At 35.4% G+C, this 22,711-nt stretch overlaps 1 protein-coding gene across 1 annotated transcript; it reads right to left on the reverse strand.

Annotated features, from left to right (window-relative positions):
- Nucleotides 1-3,746: 3,746 nt before the first annotated feature.
- LOC123523018 (RNA-binding protein MEX3B-like) lies at nucleotides 3,747-12,127 on the reverse strand. Its single transcript, XM_045300599.2, has 2 exons — nucleotides 11,754-12,127; nucleotides 3,747-10,593 (listed from the first exon to the last, which is right to left on the reverse strand). Exons 1-2 carry the CDS (start codon nucleotides 12,001-12,003, stop codon nucleotides 9,215-9,217), a joined length of 1,629 nt encoding a protein of 542 aa, XP_045156534.2. The 5' UTR covers nucleotides 12,004-12,127; the 3' UTR covers nucleotides 3,747-9,214.
- Between the last annotated feature and the right edge of the window lie 10,584 nt (nucleotides 12,128-22,711).

Below are 22,711 nucleotides of genomic sequence, written 5' to 3' on the forward strand. Positions count from 1 at the left end.
ATGCCGGCCGCTCAATGAGGAATCGGGTACGAACCCCGCTGCGACTCGACCTGGATCCCTAGCTGAACAATTCCGTTTGTTTGCTAAAGGAGCGTGTTTGGGGATGTTTCAAAGAAGTGCTGGCTTTCATCACAATGCACCGTTTTTATAAGATTGAAATATAAACTAAATTAAAAGTCTGAATTGATGACCGAACAGATTCGCTGTCATACTTCCCCCAACAGTAAACGATTTCAGAAAAGTTGTAATTTGTAATTTGTGAGGAATGTTTAGAGAATTGTAAGACAATAAAACCAGTGATTTTGCCAAACGTCTCGCTCTTTATTCCAGATTAATTCTCAAATCGACCATTTAAAGTGTGAATAAAGATTGGATTCAACGAAAACGCTAGTCATGCGCAATCGCAATGCGCCTCGCAAATGCGCATCGGTGACACGAAAAGTCCGTGCTTTATTAATAACAAAATCTGTAAAAAGATAATGCAACCAAGAAAAATAATAGCAGACTCGGTTTGTTGGAGTATGTTCATGAAAGGACCAGAAAATATGAAAAATGATTTGGGAAGGAGGAAAATTTGTAATAAATTTTCCTCCAATCCATTTTTTGGGGCTGTTATGTCTGCGATGCTTGTTTATGATACTTTACCTCAACATCAATTTTCCTTGACTTTTTAAGGAATGGAAATTTTTTACATCGACTAAAGAGAAAATTTTAAAATGAGCCGCACCATGAGAAAACCAACATAGTGCATTTGTGACCAGCATGGATCCAGACCAGCCTGCGCATCCGCTATTCGCTAACGGTTTCTCTAATTACAATAGGCTTTGAAAGCTAACAACATGGATCCAGACCTGGGCCCAGTTGTTCGAAACTTTAACAGTTGATTAAGCTAACAGTCGATTAACTTTTACAGTAATATTTCAACATTTTAGAAAACTTAGAAAAACAAATGTTTGACTTAAGGATTATGAACACTAAAACGTCTTTACAGTAAAATTAAAACATCGTACTAGTGTTTCCCACCAAGACTAGTATTTTGAATCAAAATTTAACAGGCGATTAATTTAACAGTCTGTTAAAGTTTCGAACAACTTGGCCCAGACTGCGCGGATGCGCAGGCTGGTCTGGATCCATGCTGGTCGCAAATGCACTATGTTGGTTTTCTCGTGGTGCGGCTCAAATCAACGATGAAAACTGCTAGGTTCTACGATTCTTGGGTCTCGAACTATAGTGAGGTATTGTGCAGACCGCAGATTAATGATCGCAGTCCAGATAGGAGTCGAACCACCAACCGCCGGCTGAAGTTCCAAAACAGTTAAAAATGTTTTGACTGTAAGTTTACGCTGGATTTGGTTGGGCAAGACCCTCTCCTGTTAAAGAGGCGCTAAAATTTACGTAGTTCATCACTTGCTAAGTACATTTAATGGAAATATATTAATTAGTGCGTTGTCTGTGTCTGATTGAAATTCATATCACGCTGTTTGCATACATGCATATATCTCACAATAATAACATAATATATTGTCATGTATTATTAACTATTGATAGACCTAGCGTAAGACTAGGGAGAACTAGAAATATCTCTATTTATAAACATTGTAAAAATGTAGCATAATATTTACGGGGCGCTTCGTTATTGTTAATGCCGAGTCTTAATTTTGGTTACCATAGTAACCAGAATAAAACGGTGTCTATTCCATTGGTAGCTTTGACAAGTGATTTGAATTGATCAGGCGAGAGCAAACACATAAATGATTCATTTCGGTATCGCAGAAATATCTTTAAATTCTACGCTGTTACTAGTTTCAGAACAACATTCATTTCATAGCTTTTTCATTGACCGACAAAATTCGCTCTTGAGATAAGTGTGCTTTTCGATTTGAGTCGAGAAAATGGTATTCACGTGCATTAATTATGCGAGAGATTATGTCAACATGACAAAATAATGTTTATATCATGACGTGTACTTTCGAAACGCTTTGGGTCGGGTACACCAACTAAGTCAAAGCCCGCGACTGGGTGGACCTCGGCATACAAGTCCAGATATCTAGAGTTCGAAATCACGTGTTCTCCAGGAAAAGGGTAGTGTCATGGCGCATTGTTTCCAATTTCATGGGGGGAAATTGATAGGTACTTGTAAAGAATTAATCCAACACAATTTTATATAATAAGTGGAAGGGTGAAGTGCTATGCAATATCAATATCTGGCCAGAGGAGCGGTGGTCTAGCAGTTTGTGTGTCGGCCGCTCAACCTGTGGGTCTTGGGTTCGAGCCCTAATGGGGTCACGGTCATTCCTTCTCATGAGACACCAGCACTTGTCTTTACAGGAAGCGGACTCGATAGTGGTTCAAAGAAGCTTAAAGCTTTTATCACAATCATGCTAAGATAAATTAGTTTAAACTAATATCTGGCCCAAGCATAAAGGCCTTGAACCGAAATGACTGAAAGATGCATTCTGCACGTCATCACGCTATTGAAAACACGTGTGCCCAGTAATAGAGCGGGGTAAAACATTTATGGATAGACTTAGTGCCAACAGACACGAGACCGGATCAAATACAATAGGTTTGGTGGGAGAGCATATTAAATAAGCAGATGCAAGTTTCACGCCAAGCTGACTACATACCTGCATATTATGTTGGCCTGTATACCAGCATGTAATGCAGGATGAAATGTCTGACTATAAACAACAATGTACAGAGCATGTTATGTCGGACTATATACCAGCATGTTATGTCGGACTATATATCAGCATATTATGTCGGACTAAATACCAGAATGTTGTCTGACTATATACCAGCAGGTGATGTCGGACTATATACCAGCATGGCATGTCGGCCTACATACCATCATGTCATGTTGGACAACATATCAGCATATTATGGTGGGCTATATACCAGCATGTCATGTCAGACTATATACCAGCATATTATGTCTGACTATATACCAGCATGTAATGTCGGACTATATAAACCAGCATGTAATGTCAAGACTATATAATAAGCATGTAATGTCAGACTATATACCAGTAAGTCATGTCGGACAACATACTAGCATATTATGTTTGACTATATACAAGCATGTAATGCAGGTCTATTTACCAGCATATTATGTTTGACTATATACCAGCATCTGATGTCGGACTATACACCAACATATTATGTCGGACTATATTCCAGCACGAAATGTCCTATAAACCAGCATGTAACGTCAAGACTATATACAAGCATAAAATGCGGGACTATATACCAGCATGTAATGTTGAACTATATACCAGGCATGTCATGTCGAACTATATACCAAATGTCATATCGGACTATATACCAGACATGTCATATCGGACTATATACCAGCATGTAATGTTGGACTATATACCAGGCATGTCATGTCGGACTATATACCAGCATGTAATGTTGGACTATATACCAGACATGTCATGTCGGACTATATACCAGACATGTCATGTCGGAATATATACCACATGTAATGTTGGACTATATACCAGCAAGTTAAGTCCATATTATGTCTAGACTATGACATAAAGATATTGTTGAACAAGACTACTTCAGCACAAAATCAACCAATGATGGTCTTAAAAACACTGAGAAAAACAAAACAAAACCAAAGCTTTTTTATTGTACTTTTAATAGCAGAAAAATAAAATTTTACATTTCATTTGAGTTTTGAAAAATCTGCAAATATAGTTAAATATAAGTATGGGCCTTGAACCTGCCCGTAAAATAAAAAATATTTATGTATATTTGTTAATCGAGCCGGCTCCACCGACATAGTATCTTGTCTAGAACTCTACTATACACATATAGTTGCATACGTTTAATATATACGAAAATAATAAAATAGAAAAATCTAAGCTATAACAATTTCTGGATAGCAACTTGCACATTTTTGCGTGTGAACAATATAAACAACATATACAGCAAAGTCTTTGCCTAACAAACAAATATTTAAAAAAACGATCCCCTACCATCTTGTGTTTAGTAAGAAAACATTTTACTTTCCCCGGCAGTATTTTTTTGTATATGCGCAACCTGCTTTTGGTATATCTATATACAGAAAAAAAATGTTCCTCAAGGGATACCGTTAAGGAAGATTCGTTCCTCGAAATTAAACAAAACAAAATAAACTGAAACAAGTAAACAAGAACAGAATATCTTCATTAAATAAAGTGTTTTGAAAGTAAACACACAATGTAAAGTAAACACACAATGAGTTTACTTAGAAAAGAGCAAAAAAATCAGTTTAACATAAATACCCTAATTAAACCTTGAATATGCTAAAGACAATTCATTCTCAATAACAAAATTTAAAAAGGAATTATTCACCGTTTTTTGATTAACAGTCAATCAGTCCTATAAAATGATTAAGATTTTCTAATAAACTAAAATGTACCAGTCAACATCTTAACTTCTGTTTTCTAAGATATCCCATAAAATCAACAAACTTAAATGCTAAAAGAATATTTCTAAAGCCATGTTACTAAAACATAAGATCATAAAACCTAAAGCATGATTTAGCTGAGATTAGCTGTAACATTCTTCAGAACTGTAGATATAGATGTTGATACAAATTACAGGTATGAAATCCCTACTGGTTACACATACCAGCAAGCCATTTTTTGAGCTTCATTTGCCAATATACTCATTCAGAGAATGTCTTACTAACGTTTAATTGATTTTTACAAATTCTATAATGTTTTACACTGCATCCATATTTTATTTACTACCGTGGATAATTATTACAGACAGTTTGAGACACAGATTTTTCTTGAAGATTCAGCATACAGAAATTAGCAGACTGACCGTTTAAAAAATTATGCGTCTCAAAAGTTGGCTGACTGGCTATTTCTTAGCACAGCCTTAGAAGTGACCAATAGAATTGGTGCAATTCAAGACCTCAAGTTGTACTGTCACACCTGGAGCCTGGCCCTGATTTAAAACAAGTCCTAGAACCAACAGGTTATGCATCTGGCTTAAGAAAATTTCTTTTCAATTCCTATTCTTTTAATCATACAAAAATATACAAATAAAAACCTTGACAAAAAGGTCCAGTAGCAAGTTACTTTGGGCCCTAAATTCTGGGTTTATTATCACAATATTTGGAATAAGGTTATAACAGTGGTCTTCAGAAAACATTTTAATACTTTCCACAACATGCACATAAAATTTAGAAAGGGTGTTCTATAAGTAATTTGGGATAAAAAAAAACGAGGTGCAAGGCTTGCACTAGAAGGATTTCATAGGTATACACAACAACCATTGTACAGATTATAATTATCTTGCTTTTTCTATAAAAATATTGTTTTTCTCACTCATTTTCACCAACACTGTGTAAAATGTACAACACAGGGGATAAGAGAGGTTGTGCTACATGCAGTACATAATTATGCAAAGGGATTTCAAAGGGGTTTCTTTTTGAGTCCCTTCACTATTGCATAAATAATTGATCATTTTTTTTTTATATTTTACTATGTATCAGACTGTATTTTTTCATTATCTATTCCGATTAAAATGCAAAATTGTGCAAAACATCAAACAACTGACACTTAATAGTACTTAAAAATGCAAGTAAACTTGTACAATCATCTTAGAAAGAAACCATCATTTTTTGGTATGTTACAATTTAATTTAATGATAAATTGAAATTCAACCTATTAAATACACAAAAAATCAGTTTTGCATTTTTTTTGGCATAATATGAAAGGAATCTGGGTATTGTTTTCAATGGCATTTGTGATTAAATTATACATGACACGGAGAAAACACTTCAATTGCTTGTGCATAGATAAATAGTGATCTCTTTAATTTATATCTCGGTGATTATAATGATGAGGATGACCATGATGATAATGATGACGAAAAATTAGTTGATACTGTAATTAGACACTATTGTCAGTACTGACATTGATACATGCTGATAAGCCTTTAACAACTACCTCTAGAAATGCTTTATTATCTACTTAATTTACACTAGTCTTGGACCTAGTCAATAATTTAACAATCACACCCAGAACAGTAACACTAATATAGCACATTCTCTTTAATGTTGAAAACTCCATTAATTACAAAAATAATTATGCTTGCATAAATAAATTAGCTTAACATAAAGTTCATTTATCAGACCTATACATAGAGTTACCGTTGCCGCTAAAGTATCACTTTTTATCCTACAGTAAACCAAGACTATGATTTCTTTGTTCAACTGAATTGATTGCCAAAAATCTTACACCTAAATTAATTAGTGCTACTGAGGCAGGTCGAATCTCATTTTTCATCTGTGTTGATTTCACTTGTGGATTCTATGACAAATAAATTGCACGTTCAGTACATAGCACTTTTAATGCTATTGCAGCAAAGTTTCTGATTAATTTTTGTTCAGCTGTAAATGACGGTCAAGATGGTCAGCGACAGTCAAAATGGTCAGTTGCAGATTTTTAATTTATACAAGTGGCTTCAAGGTATAAGTACAGCTTACAAGTTGATGTGAAAATACAATCTAATGAGTAAAATAATCGTATCTGGAAGACCTTCTTTTTTAACAGGAAGCTGAATAATGTAAGGTAAGATTTTATAAATGCACTTTGGAATAATGTGTTTATTCTAGTGTTGAATAAAAAACTATTATTCTGGCTTGTACCTGACACACTCCATGAGACAAGGACATTTAATTACTTATGACGCCTAGAAATATTAATTTAAAACAACATCACACCTGTCTTATTATTAGAAATGAATTTCAAATAACATAATATATATGTTATATACACCTCTGAACAAAACAGCGACGTATGGAATAATGAAGTGATGTCATGAAAATATTATAAGTCATATATTAACTTGGTGTGAAAAATAAAGTATTTTGTTGTTACACTATGTAACAAATTGACTGCCATATTATTGCTGGTAAAAATTTACATCAAGGCCTAAAACATTTACTTAAAATGAAGTAAAACTTTTGTGATAAATGATGCATCACTCGGCTTAGTTTTCTCTGAATCTGTCGCCAAGACAAAGCCAAGAACCCTCTTAAGTCCTTAAAATATGCTTGTGGTAACTCTTCAAATGGTGCATTCCCCATCCAAACCCAGATCCCCACAAAGGTTTACTGCATCTACCTTCCCTCTTTCTATAAAAATAACTGATACACAGTTCAAAAATCAAGCAAAATTCTCTGCTTCAAATCAGTCAATCCAAGTTCTGTAAGAATGGATTTCAGTGGCACTCGACAAACCTTAAACAAATTACCCCAATTTATACAGTTATGTATACTCCATCACCCCTTATACCGATCCCTCCTCTTCCCCACCCCATTTAGCCCCCAATAATCAATAGAATCATCCTAGGCTACGCTTATAATGAACAACAAGTGTGTAATGCATGTACTATGATACATTTTTTATCAATTCATGGGCAATCATATATAATAATAACAAGCATAATTAATATCAATGTGAAAGAAACACAGATCTATTTGTATCCAATGGGCAAAAAATATATTACAAAAACTCCAATATATTACTCTTAATATATTTTATAGAACAAAATAAAGCTGTACTTTTGAAAACAAAAAATATATGTATATATAACATTTTGCCTAATTAATCTATGATAATTATACAATTTGTACAAATAAACACATTAACACATTTTGCAAAAATGGAAAAAATGTAGGCATATTTGGTATACACAAAAATAACATAGGCACTTGAATTTGCCTGACATTTCTGAGACATATATTCCTCCCAAAGTTTTAAGAAAAGTTATAACATGTAAGGTGTACTGGTTAATACGGGAATCTCTAAACAAATGTTTGTCTTGATTGTCAACCTACATCATATGAAATGACCAGCCACTTTAGCACCCTGCAGGATTTTCCCTGGGACAATTATCTGTATTTCCCAGAGTCTGACTTCTTCATTTTAGGGCCAAATATTATTTTGTGGAGATTTCAGTTTAAAATCTGGTTGTTTCTTTTCATTTCAAGTGAACTGTCACTTCAAGAATTTGTCTAGCAGAGAACAGAACCACGAGATAATAAACTCTGCAAGGGAAATCAGAGAAACAGAAGATTGCATCAAAAAGTATTAAATGTTATAAATACATTAGACAATAATAACAGTGCTATTTCGCTTCATCACAATAGAGAGAAGATTGTTTACATGCTAATCTGCAAAATCAACAACACTTCAAGAAAACAATGGAACAGTTTTTGAAAGAATATCAGGCAAATTCAAGATACCGCTAAAAGTTTAACAAGTCAATTAAACAAATCTTTTGTTACATAATAATAGTACTGTAAACAGTGAATAAAATATTTCTATATTATAATCTGTCTCAAATATAAAAGTCAATAATTAAATATAATACTATAGTATTACTGGATAATTTGAAATATACACAATTTCTTCATGAAATGTGGGGGGAAAATGACAAATGATCCATTAATGTTGATTTTTGCATTATATGTTTATAAATCAAGTAATTGACTTAAAATAATCTCATATTGTATAAGATAATATGCATGATTGCTAGAAGAGTTTTTATTGATACCTTTAGTAAAGAAGGCATACATGTAACTGGAAATCAAACTTTCACATTCTCATAGGTGATTAATTAATGACAAATTAACTTGTTTAACATAGATGATGTATATAGCTTTAAGAAACTGATATGAAAAGTTACAGGTAGCAGATTGTCAACGACTTAGCTTAATGAAGATACAAATTTTATTCTAAAACAAACTTGAGACAAATGCTCTCTGAAATCTAGGATGTTAAACTTAGCAGCAACTCATTAGATAAGCTTAGAAATACATGCGTAATTAAACTTTTAGAATCAGGTCATCACAAACCGTTGTAGTATATATGCGTTAGACAATACAATCTACATAGTTTCTGCGAGAGCTCTTAGTTCAAATCATTGATTATTGGACTGGAGTATGCAATGGCAGAATCAACATTGCCATGTTCAAAGATAGGTATCTACGTATTTCTCTCACAAGCTTTCTAGCCTGTAAGTTACTACAGATAACAGGCAAAATTCCAGCATAATAATAATTCCCTAGTTATGTAGTCTGCTTTCCTAGTAATTGAACATAGAAGCAATATGAAAATTGGCACATACCCTAAAGAATGGAATTTTCTACAGATTTTTGGTAAATTGATGATTATTTTATAGTGTCTAGATATCGTGATGTTTACGAAATGATCCGAATAGCCTGAGATGGTTCTTGCCGACACACGGGGCAGATTCTGTCCACGGTACCTGTTGGTTTTTCCACGATCAAACTCGCACATTCCATACAGAAGAAGTTATGTCCACATGGAACAAGTGCCGCAACTACCTCACTTTCTGAGCACATGATACAGTTTCTGCGTGCACCTAGACCAGGTTCGCCTGCAGCACTTAATGTACTAGCTTCAGCACTTGTAGAATTAACACTTATTCCGTTAGAGTCAAGTCCAGCACTGCTTGTGCACGAGATTCCAGACACTGCTGGAAAGAGCTCACTCTGGAGAGTAACGAAGGGTGTAAAAGCACTAGCAAGAGGGTCGCTGCGTATCCTGCGGGATGATGGGGGCTCTGAAGGGGGTGAATGTGATGTTGAATTTGTACCCGTTGCGCTCGACCCAGTCGACATTTCACTAGAAGTAGGTGATATTCTTGGGATTCCGCTCATACCTGATCCAATGGCATTCATGTTTGTTGTACTTGTTGTTCCGAACAGCGAGACTAAGTTAGGATTTCTGTTGTCGTTTACGTCTGACCAAACACCCGGAGGAACACTTGTGTCAAATGATGGAGAACCAATACCCTCATCATTCAAACTGTCATAAATGTTCGGAAAACCATTAAATGTGGAGCCAAATCCACTCACTTGCCCAGGAAAATCCGAAATTTTCGATGTGCCATTCACAGGAGGGAAGTTAAACACAGTCTCTGGTCCCCTGTTCATAAGTCCATTTCCGTTTAATGCATTGTTGTATGCAGTAAATGCTGACATTCCATTGGTTGATTTATTGAATAGAGAACTAATATAGTCACTGCTAGATCCATTAAGTTCATGAAAACCAGAGTCTATTCCGTTTCGATGGAAATCATCCTCTGGAGCGTTGTCGACCATGCCACCAGTGCGGAGTGCAATGTGGCTCTCGATTTCCTGTCGTGCTTTTTCTACATTTTCTGGAAGACCTGTTACCTCAAACACTGGTTCTTTGTCTCGGCTTGGAGTTACGATGTATGTGTGAGTCTGCTGCTGAATCCTCTTGATGGTTGCACCTTTCGGCCCAACAACAAGGCCAACAACTCTGTAAGGAACTCGCACCTGAATTGTCACCTGGCCCGGTGCATTTGGACTGGGAGGCCCTGATAACCCATTACTTGAGATGGTTGTGACGCTGGAGTTCCTCCTTGATGCTCTTATTTGACTGAAATGTTCTGCAGCAGATAGTATTTCCCGTTTGGCTAGTACAACATCATCCTTACGTCCAGTTACCACAAATACTGGTTCTTCCCCGCGCACTGGTGTTTTGATGTAGGTGTTGGTCTTTGCTCGTAGGGCTTTGATTTTGCACCCTGAAAGAAACAATGAAAATTCAATTTAGACTTGATTTATGCTTACATTTAAACTGAATAATTCTTTGTAACTTTACATAGGAACTGTTTAATCAAAAGTTTTCCAAGTTTCATTAATTATTTAAAGATTTCTAAAGAATTGTAAGTTACTGATATATGCTTCATTAATAAGTAATTAACCAGAACATTGCTGTCTCACTGGCATGAGCTTGGTAATTTCAAGTTATTCTGCAGCAATTATATAAACTATTACACACAGCTTCTTCCCGAATTAAAATTTCAGAATGGCTATGAAAGAGTGCATTTTCCATGAAATTTCAATTGTACAAAAACTAACTGTATAATACAAGATCATAATATTACAGATTTAAATACATTTTTGAATAATCACTTATTTATATCTTAGAACTATTTATTCATTTCCTTTATAAAGTAATTTACCTGTTAAGATAGCTTAAGACATAATACTGTAGGAATAAAATTATTACACTGAAGAACATAATATATTTAGGGGCCTTAAAACAGGCTTTATTTCTGAAATATCAACTGGCAGTAGACTTATATTAAATATAAATGATCAGCCTGTTGTTGTTTTTTTATATAATAGTTGGAATCTACACCTTATTTAATAAAAAAATAGAAAAAAAAAGACCAATCACTGAAAGCAATTCTTTTTCAGTTATAAAAACATTTTAACAATAAATTAATGCGAGAGACTTCGTATTTTGTATGTTGTATACGAGATTTTTATGTCTTGCAACAACTTTGCTTATCCTGGCATTTAGCCATAACATCCAAGTTATTTGACTGGAGTAATATTTCATTTCTGAACCTCGTACAAAAATGTAGACTGCATGTACAATTCGACCTCACCTACGTTACATACATTAACTAAACGATGTGGTTACTTGAGTAGGGTCATTTATACGCAATAAATATCTTAACAAACCCTTTATTGTTTTACAAAGAAAATAACGGGATTAACTACGAAATTTGAGAAAATCTTTATAATCTAGAATTTCAATTAGACTGGTTAAGCACGCACATGTGTTTCGATGAATTACGCGCCAAACACTTCATGCGATAAAAGAAATCGTTTACCACGAGACGACTCGAGTAAAATACCGCATGTAAATAAAAGAAATACACACTCTACTAACCTTGTCTACCCACAATTTCGGCCACATGCTCCGAGCTAGGTACAGGCACACATTCTGTCATGTTGGCACTGCGCCGTTTGGCCTGCTCTTCGGCGAAACTCTGAGGCGAAAGGTTTCCGTTATTTGATGGAACATTTTCATCATCTCCATTCAAACCTAATAACGAAAGTTCAAAAGCGAGCTGCAGTGCACGCTGATCTTCCATCAGTTGTGAATTTGAGCTCATATCCGCATAAACACTCGCTGGCATATTCACTTCATTAATTTAATCCAGAGTACAAAAAATATATAACTATAATATGTCGATGTTTTCGTTAATTTCCACGTTCTACACAGTACGAAGCATGTGAAATGTCTGCTTATGCTGCTAGATGTACATAGCATAAATGATGGTGGTGTGACGTCATTTCCCAAGATCCATCAAAATCGTAAATATTGCTGGCTGCATCAGCCACCTAATTGGTCAATTTTTGTTGAAGGCGGAGTCAGACAGGCATGTATTACAAACAATAACATTACTAATTTACGTGCGTAATTGCTTATTTTTTGTTTCCTGTTACTATCTTTATTAATTTGCAGGTGTTAATTGGTTGAGTTTTCCTTCTTATAATTGGTGATCAAAGAATTACTCAAAATCATTCCTGTAATAATGCAATAAGGTGTTAAACTGCAAAGCAATTATCGGCCACGTGGGACTAAAAATAGTAACGGTTTGAAACTCTTTGTTACCCGTTTTTCTTATGGCTGGATAATTTCCCATTCATCGTTTTTCGGCGCGCGGGATAGACTAGCACGTGGAGATAATCCGTTCTTCCGTTATAACATTTTCTAAATGTGACAAAAGAAAGGAAACACAGTAACAAAAGCGTTGTAACCAACAAAATTTTGACTTTTTCGTAGCAGGTCCGATCTTTGATTCTGCCAATTAATAGAATTAAGGTGTAAGTTATTCAAACTGTTGAATAAATGAAATATTTAAAATAGACTCGAGTATTTTATTTTAAAGGCCCACTTATAAGAGCATGTTTGATCTAGGACAAACTTTATCTTTGTGTAAATTTATCTATCGTAACCATGACTACATTCTAAAGTAAATTATTTGATATTTTATAAAATCAAAAACTAGATTGTTTGTCAAATTAAAATCTTTGTTTTTTGAACAGACACATTGCAAGTGAGCTATAAATTATGGATTATTAGTTCTATGAGCCAATATTGACAATACAGTATATTATCTAAAATGCTTCTTCTTTCGATTTAGTTTGATATAATACTTAGACCCGGCGGTGATGTGTACATGAGTTGGGCAGCGAACACATACATTTTGTAAATTCCCCCTCAAAAAATAGGATATCATTAGAGTATTATAGTTTTTACATCTTGTACAGAGGAAGGTTTCTATATTTTAGACTTTTTTTTGTTTAACCGTGTCTTTTTTTTTTGGGGGGGGGGGGGGGGGGGGGGGGGACAAATAGATCTACATTGCGAGCTGATGTTGCACGGGACTGGAAAACAAAAGCTGTCTTTCTTGACAGAAACAAGGCTGGTTTTGAAAACTTTGGCGGCGTATGACTAGGCGGAACAAATTTTGCCAGATGATTCCAAGTGTTGAATATCAACCGATGCTAATCAAAAGTACCATATATTTCGCGCATCCGTAATTACTATCTGTTCAAGGAGAGGAAGTGCCAATAAAACCGATTTGTTATGATCGTAAATTATCGCATGAAAACAAAACTGTGAGCCGCCAGCCATGTGCTATTCACGACACCATTATGCCAAAATTGGCCACCTGTATGCATTTTCTATCAAACTGTTGAGCCAAGTCAACTGTTGGATCTATCTGCCTTTCCGGCGTTTGTAATAAAATGTACCTATCCCTCCACACACACTAATAGGAGAGGGTATCCCCTCTCGTACATTCGTACATATCCACACAGGCTGAACAGACATGATGTTTAGAGTGAGATCCAGAAATATGTGGGTACAAAAAAATGTACACGGGACCACTGCTTCATACCCATATTTCAGTGGAAGATTCCCTGACCCTTTTACAGGAGGTGGTACCCTCATCACTTCGCGCTATACCCCTCGGCGGCGAGGCCTTCAAGCTCAACTTGTGCAGTCCCCAGTTAAAATGGATCCGTATCTGGGGTCGTGATGATCCCAAGACGAGCCTTGGTATATAATAGCCTATGAGAATGTAGGATCCTCGATAGTAACGAATAATTATATTTCAAATGTGCTACGATATGTTTGCCGAAGACATTTGAACAACAAAAAGCGGCTTCTCGAACAGTATTTTAATAACAACTGCTCTATGATTACCCCGCAAAAGAATGAAGCAGATTTTTGGCGGGAAATATCTTTAATGACTAGTAAAATTAACATTGGGGTACCAGATGTCTTTATCGGTGTATTACATGAATTGGTGTTATAATGATACGGCTCATATCGTATCAGAGAGATACATATGTATTAAACCATGTAAATCACACATAGGTACAGAATTATTATATAGCCCTAGGGTTGTAAAACTGACCATTTGGTACGACCCTGCGTATACCGCGTATAATAACTATCGTAATTATTATGTCTGTAGGACCTAGTCAACATTTTAAAATTAACCGCCTTAATAGCTTTGATTTTCCGATTAAATACAAGATTTTTATTATTATTGGACCAATATATCCACTCTTTGTAGCACTTATCCAATTTATGACATTTTACCATAGCAATTTATCAGCAGATGAACTCTTGTTTTAGTATTTATAAACTCCTACATTTGAGACTGGAGGTTATGTTTTTATTCATTTGAGGATCATTATTGCCATTTTATGTTTTCTGTTATTCCCGAATGTTTGTCTGTCTATCTGTCTGTCTTGTGCGGTGGCTGGTTTAGAAACCAGAATTGCCAGAATATCGATTTATTGATAGCAAACTTAAATAAATAAAATGTTTTCACTCAGGTTAATCAGATATGCTGGATATTGTCAAGATTTATTATTTCTATTAATAATGATTAACACCGCCATGCCATAAAATGCTGATTAGTCTTCATTCAAACAATAGGCAAGGCCTCTTTCAGTATTACTGAATTTAAGATGGTAAGTTGATAAAATTTTCTGACATGCATGTATACGGTACCTTAAAAAAACAAAACTTCCTGACATGCTTGTACGTAATCTTATTTCAAATGTCACATAACATACTTGTGTATTCAATCTCAGACCGTAAATTTAAGTAAATCACATGAAGAATGCCAGCAGTGTCACCAATGTCCGAATATACAGGCATTGACAGTGAATGTGACATATAGAGCACAACATATTCTACAGGAAGTGGCGACAGACCACCCGTATGTGACATATGATCTTAAGGCAACAAACACCCAGTAATGCCATCCTTCCTGTAAACTAAGAATGTTTCAGCCTTCTGCGGGAAAATAGAAACGGAAATGAAATTAAAATTGCATGATGTTGTTTTATATACTTAAACGCAAAAAGAAACTGTGCACTTTATATTTTCAGATTTTCTCAAAATTCCGTGATGGAATGTTGTCATGTTTGGTATCATTTTAAAGGATAAACCTTTTTTCTGTTATCGTATTCGATTTCGTTTAAGTGTATGATGCGTCTACATTTAGTAGGGGTCAAAATCAGAAACACACAAATAGCCGAGAGAACGTTTTCTTGTGTTCATTTACTGAAGTTCGATCAAAAGTGATGAAAATCCTGTGTGCCCGTCATTCTGTCTAACAACTTGCACAACACGCCGTCTCATGGAATTAACGTGGCGCTGTATTACGCTTCCATTTGAACTGCAAGGCGTTTTGAAGGTCGTGCAAATTGTTCATGTCATGCCTTGACCTCGCCCTACCACCGAGAGCATCCCAAATGTGCTCTATGGGGTTAAGGTCTGGTAGACAGAGCAGGCCAGGGCAAGACGTGTATTCCGTTAACGGAATCGCCTCTACCCAGCATCATCAAAGCGTGAATACGCTGACGTTCCGAAAGTCGTGGCATATTTGCTGCTCGAATATTTCGAAATCTAAAGTGATATTTGCATTCGTATATGTGCAAATGAATGTAAAGAAAACAAGTTTTACCACCTGTGCCTATGTATACATGCTGCACGTGGAAATCGTGCGAAATTGATATTCGGGCTATTACGTAAGACCACGCCATAGTTTGACCGACATATTGTTGTGTTCTTACTTGCCAAATTTTACAACTGAACACTTTGTAGAATAAAAGTTTTCAAAACAAGAAAAGTGCACAATTTCTTTTGCGTATATAATGATTTAAAATGATGACCGGTCCCGCCTAACATGTGCCGTTAACTGCATTATTGAGCTATATGATCTGAAGATATCATTCAATGCATAGCGAATTTTTATAACTTATCAGTTGATTAACCCTTATCATGCTGGACACGATTGATTCTGCCTTTGCGACCAGTGTAGATCATGATCAGCCTGCACATCCGTGCAGTCTGATCATGATCTGCACTGTTCGCCATTCAGTCAGTATCTTTTTTGGTAAGCACCCCTTTTAACAGTTAATGGCACTGTCCAAATTGAAAGATGGACAAGTCCATTATAGAGATTTAGCAGGGTAAGGGTTAATACATGTCGAGTTTTTAAAACTTATTAGTTGATTAATGTATATATGAAGTTTACTTCTTTTCCATGGAGGACGGACGTTTTGGCCACGGACGTTTTGGCCCGGACGTTTCGGCCTAGGATCTTTTGGCCTAGGATGTTTTGGCCAAGAAAATTTTTGAAGTAGGATGTTTTGGCCAAAAATAAAATATTTCCATAATATGCAAATTATGATCTGGACATTAATATGTTATCATATGTTTACAGTATAATTGATCAATTTTTTAAAAAAAAATAATTGTGAATAAAATTTATTTTCATAACTCTTTTGGTTTGTTGTAAATGGCAAATATTTTCACATACACAAACACATACAATATAATTAATGTGCATATGTTTATATGTATACATATAAAAAGATTATAAAAATAAAATACCATCAGTATATTTTATTATCAGTTTAATTTGTTCACTTATACCATAACATTCTTTAGAATAATCTCCAGACCATAATTTGCACGATATGGAACCACAATTTATTTTTGGCCAAAACGTCCTACTCCCAAAAATGCCTGGCCAAAACATCCTAGGCCGAAAGATCCTAGGCCGAAACGTCCGGGCCAAAACGTCGGCTGGCCAAAACGTCCTACATTCCTTTTCCATAATTCTAAATAAGAAAAAACTGAGGTTCAGGAAAATTTTCCCTACCCCCGCCTTTGGGCAGACTAAAATGCTGAATTTTATACAGGCAGACAAAACCTCCCTTGAAACATTTCCATGTTTTAACAGCATAGGCCATTTAAATGTATTTAAACATAATGTAGAGGTTCTTTTATCCTTCTTGATACAAAATATTTTTAGCAGCTCTTGTACCAAAAACGCACATGTCTTTGTCAGACACCGATTGCCTGCTTTTTAATACAACGCATTACCTTATCCACAAGGACATTTTAGTTTATCAAATTATCTCTGTAAGAAAGCCGGATTATCGTAAGTATACAAATCAGTTAAATAACAGATTTTCTTTTCAGCTTTTCAAGTCCATAAGTGCCATCCCTCGTTATCATGTATAATCTCTTTTTCAAATTTACACATCTTTAAAGATTAAACAAAGCAATGTATATCTAAGTTATTACGCGCGCGTCTTGATTTTTCTAACAATATTTTGCGGTAAAATATTTTTAATAGAGCCAGACGTGTCGTTGTTCTTTTAATTTCAAAGTCGTTATAAATCTTTGTGTTTTGAACATATTAAGATATCGTAAAGTGTGGAAGAAGACATAACAGCTAAGTTTATATGTATAGAACTCCTTCCGAAACAAAAATTAGATGGCATTGTATAAAGATATAATTATAACTGATTATAACTGACCAGAGACAGGCTCCAAAGTAGTGATAATTTCTTCCACGTTATTGACGGACGTTGATCGAAAGGTCCCAAATATCGTCACTAGCGACCTCTTAACACTGTTTTTATTATGCAGCATTTGTCTCATCATTTCACAAGGGACCGTGTTGGGTATACATCTTCATTTACGTGACTCCGAAATACTAGAATATTGTTTTGTTAATTGTTCAACATTTGAAGGACATTCAGTCATTACCATCTATGAATTACCTCAGCAACATGTACTTCTTCTAATGCAAATGCTTTATTTTGTTGCTGTTTTAATTTAAACATACCAACTTGTGAAGATAAGATGCTAAGATTTCAATCTGTTGTTTTGCAAAATTCATGGTTGTCTTTAACCATGCCGACACTCTTTCGGAAACAGTTGTCTAGCGGACCGGGACCCACAGTGGCATACACTATGTTGTCAGAAAATGGGATACACGTATAACACGTACACGTATAACATGTATATTCGTTGTCTTTATCTAGGTACATGCTCTCTCGCCATCCACACAAAAATATGTACTTCAAAATTAAATAAGGTTTAATACCCGTCCATTTAAAAACAGCAAATGGCGTTTTTGAGCGCGAGGACAAGTTCATTGATCGCATGTCAGCGTGACTCAGCAGTTTTTTGCAATTGGTTGCGGCTGCTGCTGTGGCTGACTGATTCCCGCCGTTCCAATCAAAGAACTTAGTCATGTCGTCTGCGAGAAGAGTCAATAATGGAATTTTCTTTTTTTATCTTTCGATACTGTCATTAAAAGGGCATAACGTTGATAAAAATAGTCATACTGCGAGATGATTCACCAAACGAGACAAGAAGGAAGCGTGTCAGCTAAACAAAATATCTTACTCCCAGACTAACGTTTTAATTTTTTTTCCAATAAAAATGTGTCTCGTTCTTTCATATTATACAATCAATACATTTTATCATGATGATTAACCGAATGATTTCTTTTTACTTTAGACATGTAAAGGTGCTGGAATCCGCATTGACGTCAGTGGCATGGTGTACGGACATTGATAAAACTGTCTACGTATTGCTGCCCGAAATGTCTTAGATTTATTTTGTATCGCTTATGTTGGTTTGTTTAAAAACATTGCAGAAAAGAAAACATATTACACACAGCTATAAAATGCTCATTTTGCTTAGCGGCGTCCCGCATTACCAAATCTCCGAGTTGACGGTCTTCCACTTCCGGTGAGGTCAGGTACGACAACTCTGTGACAGAGATTAGCGTTTCATTACTATTAAACGAGAGACCGCAAGTTCGATCTCCGTACCGATTTTACAGTAGAAAATAAGCCTTTAGTCATTCGCCTCCCACGCGTTGCTTGTTTACTTCACAACTAAGGAACATGTCTACTTGAACAGATTAGACATTCAAATGTCGGTAAGTGCCAAGTGATTTTATTACTTTGGAAATATTGTTGTTTTTGTCTGTTTTCCTTATACTACCACAATGAGCATATTCTTAATATGTTAACCTCATCATAGACACCTTAATCTAAATATCTCAATATATTGAATTACTTATATATTCTAAATATGCCGCATCACATGCATGTGTCGATAGAAAATGGCCTATGAGCTTATACAACAACAGCACCAACAATATATAAGTCAGGTTACTAACATTTGTAAGACCGTGACATGAAAGCGAGACGTTTCAAACTCGACTATTCAAAGAATAGCAGAGCTATTGGACTCACCCGTGCGTTGGCGTCCGCTTCCGCATCCCAATTTGGTTAAGTTTGGTATCTCAGTAACCACTTGTGGGAATGGATTGAAACTTCACAAACTTATTCACTGTGATAAACTGACTCACAGGTTCAATAACTCTATTTTGCTATTTACAAAATTATGCCCCTTTTTCGACTTTTATATTCATTCAATTGACAAGGCTGTTGAATAGTCGAGCGTTGCTGTCCTACGACAGCTCTTGTTTTTAACACTGATAATGATAACTTGTGACACTGTATTCGACGTTGAATAAAAGTTCTTGTATCTTGCTTTACCAGTACGGAACACAAACTTAACGAATGAGGATAGTTTCTTCAAAATGCTTCTTCTGGCCGCATATTACTTTAGATTTCTTGATGAGTCTTTGGAAAGTTAATCGCAGCTGCAATTAGTTTTAGTTTTTGTTTTAAAATAAACGTAATGGTAACTTTAAACCACGGTGTACTGCATCAAACGGGCATCAAACATACCGCCATCCGCTTCTACAGTTCATAACAAATGCATCCACAGCGTCAAAATATTACAGACCAAACATTTGTCCCAGGATAATTTTTATATCGTTCTGTTATTATTATAAAAACAAATGAGAGAAAAAATCAAACAAATTTGTTCTAACTCACATCGTTAAATCATATCCACTGTTAAATTGCGCTGTTGCTATTTTCAATTTCCAGGAACACGAATATGTGTCTTTGGAGACTTGAATTCAATGGGTTATGAAATTGCGAGCATCATTCCATTGGAAGCATTCTGCACAAACACGGAAAATAAACAATAAAGATTGAATTATTATGAAATGCAATTAGTTTATATAAAACAGCAGTTTAGCTAGAAGTTTCTCTGTTTATGAGGGAGTTGATCGAACTAGAAGTACTAAATTTAGAAGTGCAGCTGTTACTTTCTTTCTGCAAGAACTGTGTTGCAGTATTGTTAATGCGGTATGCTAAATGCAAGTGTTGTGTTGCAGTATAGTTAATGCGTACACGTGCTAAATTGTCGTAGGCTACATGCAAGTGTTGTGTTGCAGTACAGTTTATGCGTGTGCTAAATTGTATGCTAAATGCAAGTGTTGTGTTGCAGTACAGTTAATGCGTGTGCTAAATTGTCGTATGCTAAATGCAAGTGTTGTGTTGCAGTACAGTTAATGCGTGTGCTAAATTGTCGTATGCTAAATGCAAGTGTTGTGTTGCAGTACAGTTAAAGCATGTGCTGAATTGTCGTATGCTAAATGCAAGTATTGTGTTGCAGCATGGTTCACAGTTTTCGTAATAACTTGTGTTGTATTTTCATGAGAGAATTGTAAAGTAAATGCATGCGTTGTATTGTCATATAGTAAATGTAAGAGCTGTGTTGCAGCAAAGTAAATGCATGCGTTGAATTGTCATATAGTAAATGTAAGTGCTGTGTTGCAGCAAAGTAAATGCATGCGTTGTATTGTCATATAGTAACTGTAAGTGCTGTGTTGCAGCAAAGTAAATGCATGCGTTGTATTGTCATATAGTAAATGTAAGTGTTTTGTTGCAGCAAAGTAAATGCATGTTGAATTGCCAATAGGTTATTGAAGTGCTGTGTTGCCTTGCTGTAATTTCAGGTGGTTCATGATATGCTTCATATATGCTAATGTGAATGTTGTTGTGCAGCAAAGTTAATGCATGCGTTGTATTGTCATATAGTAATGTAGTGTGTTTTTGCAGCAAAGTAATGCATGCGTTGTATTGTCATATAGTAAAGTGCTGTGTTGCAGCAAAGTAAATGCATGCGTTGTATTGTCATATAGTAAATGTAAGTGCTGTGTTGGTTGCAGCAAAGTAAATGCATGCGTTGTATGTCATATAGTAAATGTAAGTGTTGTGTTGCAGCAAAGTAAATGCATGCGTTGTATTGTCATATAGTAACTGTAAGTGCTGTGTTGCAGCAAAGTAAATGCATGCGTTGTATTGTCATATAGTAAATGTAAGTGTTTTGTTGCAGCAAAGTAAATGCATGCGTTGTATTGTCATATAGTAACTGTAAGTGCTGTGTTGCAGCAAAGTAAATGCATGCGTTGTATTGTCATATAGTAAATGTAAGTGTTTTGTTGCAGCAAAGTAAATGCATGCGTTGTATTGTCATATAGTAACTGTAAGTGCTGTGTTGCAGCAAAGTAAATGCATGCGTTGTATTGTCATATAGTAAATGTAAGTGTTGTTGCAGCAAAGTAAATGCATGCGTTGTATTGTCATATAGTAATGTAAGTGTTTGTTGCAGCAAAGTAAATGCATGCGTTGTATTGTCATATAGTACGTAAGTGCTGTGTTGCAGCAAAGTAAATGCATGCGTTGTATTGTCAATAGTATGTAATCTGTGTTGCAGCAAAGTAAATGCATGCGTTGTATTGTCATATAGTAGCTGTAAGTGCTGTGTTGCAGCAAAGTAAATGCATGCGTTGTATTATCAAATATAGTAACTGTGTTGCTGCAAAGTAAATTCATGCGTAGTATTGTCATATTGTAACTGTGTTGCTGCAAAGTAAATGCATGCGTTGTATTATCAAATATAGTAACTGTGTTGCTGCAAAGTAAATTCATGCGTAGTTTGTCAATTGTACTGTGTTGCTGCAAGTAATGCATGCGTGTATTATCAATAGTAACTGTGTTGGCAAGTAAATTCATGCGTAGTATTGTCATATTGTAACTGTGTTGCTGCAAAGTAAATGCATGCGTTGTATTATCAAATATAGTAACTGTGTTGCTGCAAAGTAAATGCATGCGTTGTATTGTCATATAGTAACTGTAACAGTTGTTCTGCAGCAAGGGAAATGCATGCGTTTTTATGCCATATTATAACTGTAATTGTCTTGTTGCAGAAAGGTAAATCACGTGATAAAACGCCACATGGTAACTGCAAGCTTTGTATTGCATTATGAGAAATATATTTTACGTGTATGTGTTCTTTGCCATGTGGGTGCTGCTTTTGAAATATTTACATAAATTTGTATAATAGTTCACAAAATTACTTAACTACACAGCCCTTGGTAATACAACCTGTTCACGGTTAGAAAGAACTTCATACCTTTTATGCGGAATGTAATGCTCGTTATTCTGGTCAAACAAGCAATGTGTATGTAAGACCATGATATAAAAATTTCCCTATTAATACCAATAGGTGCCGTATTGTTCTCCATCCTCACCATTCTTATCAAAATGCTTTTACAAACCTAATGTAAGTCGATTTTC

This window comes from Mercenaria mercenaria, chromosome 8 (assembly GCF_021730395.1).
Source record: "Mercenaria mercenaria strain notata chromosome 8, MADL_Memer_1, whole genome shotgun sequence".
Lineage (NCBI taxonomy): Eukaryota > Metazoa > Mollusca > Bivalvia > Venerida > Veneridae > Mercenaria > Mercenaria mercenaria.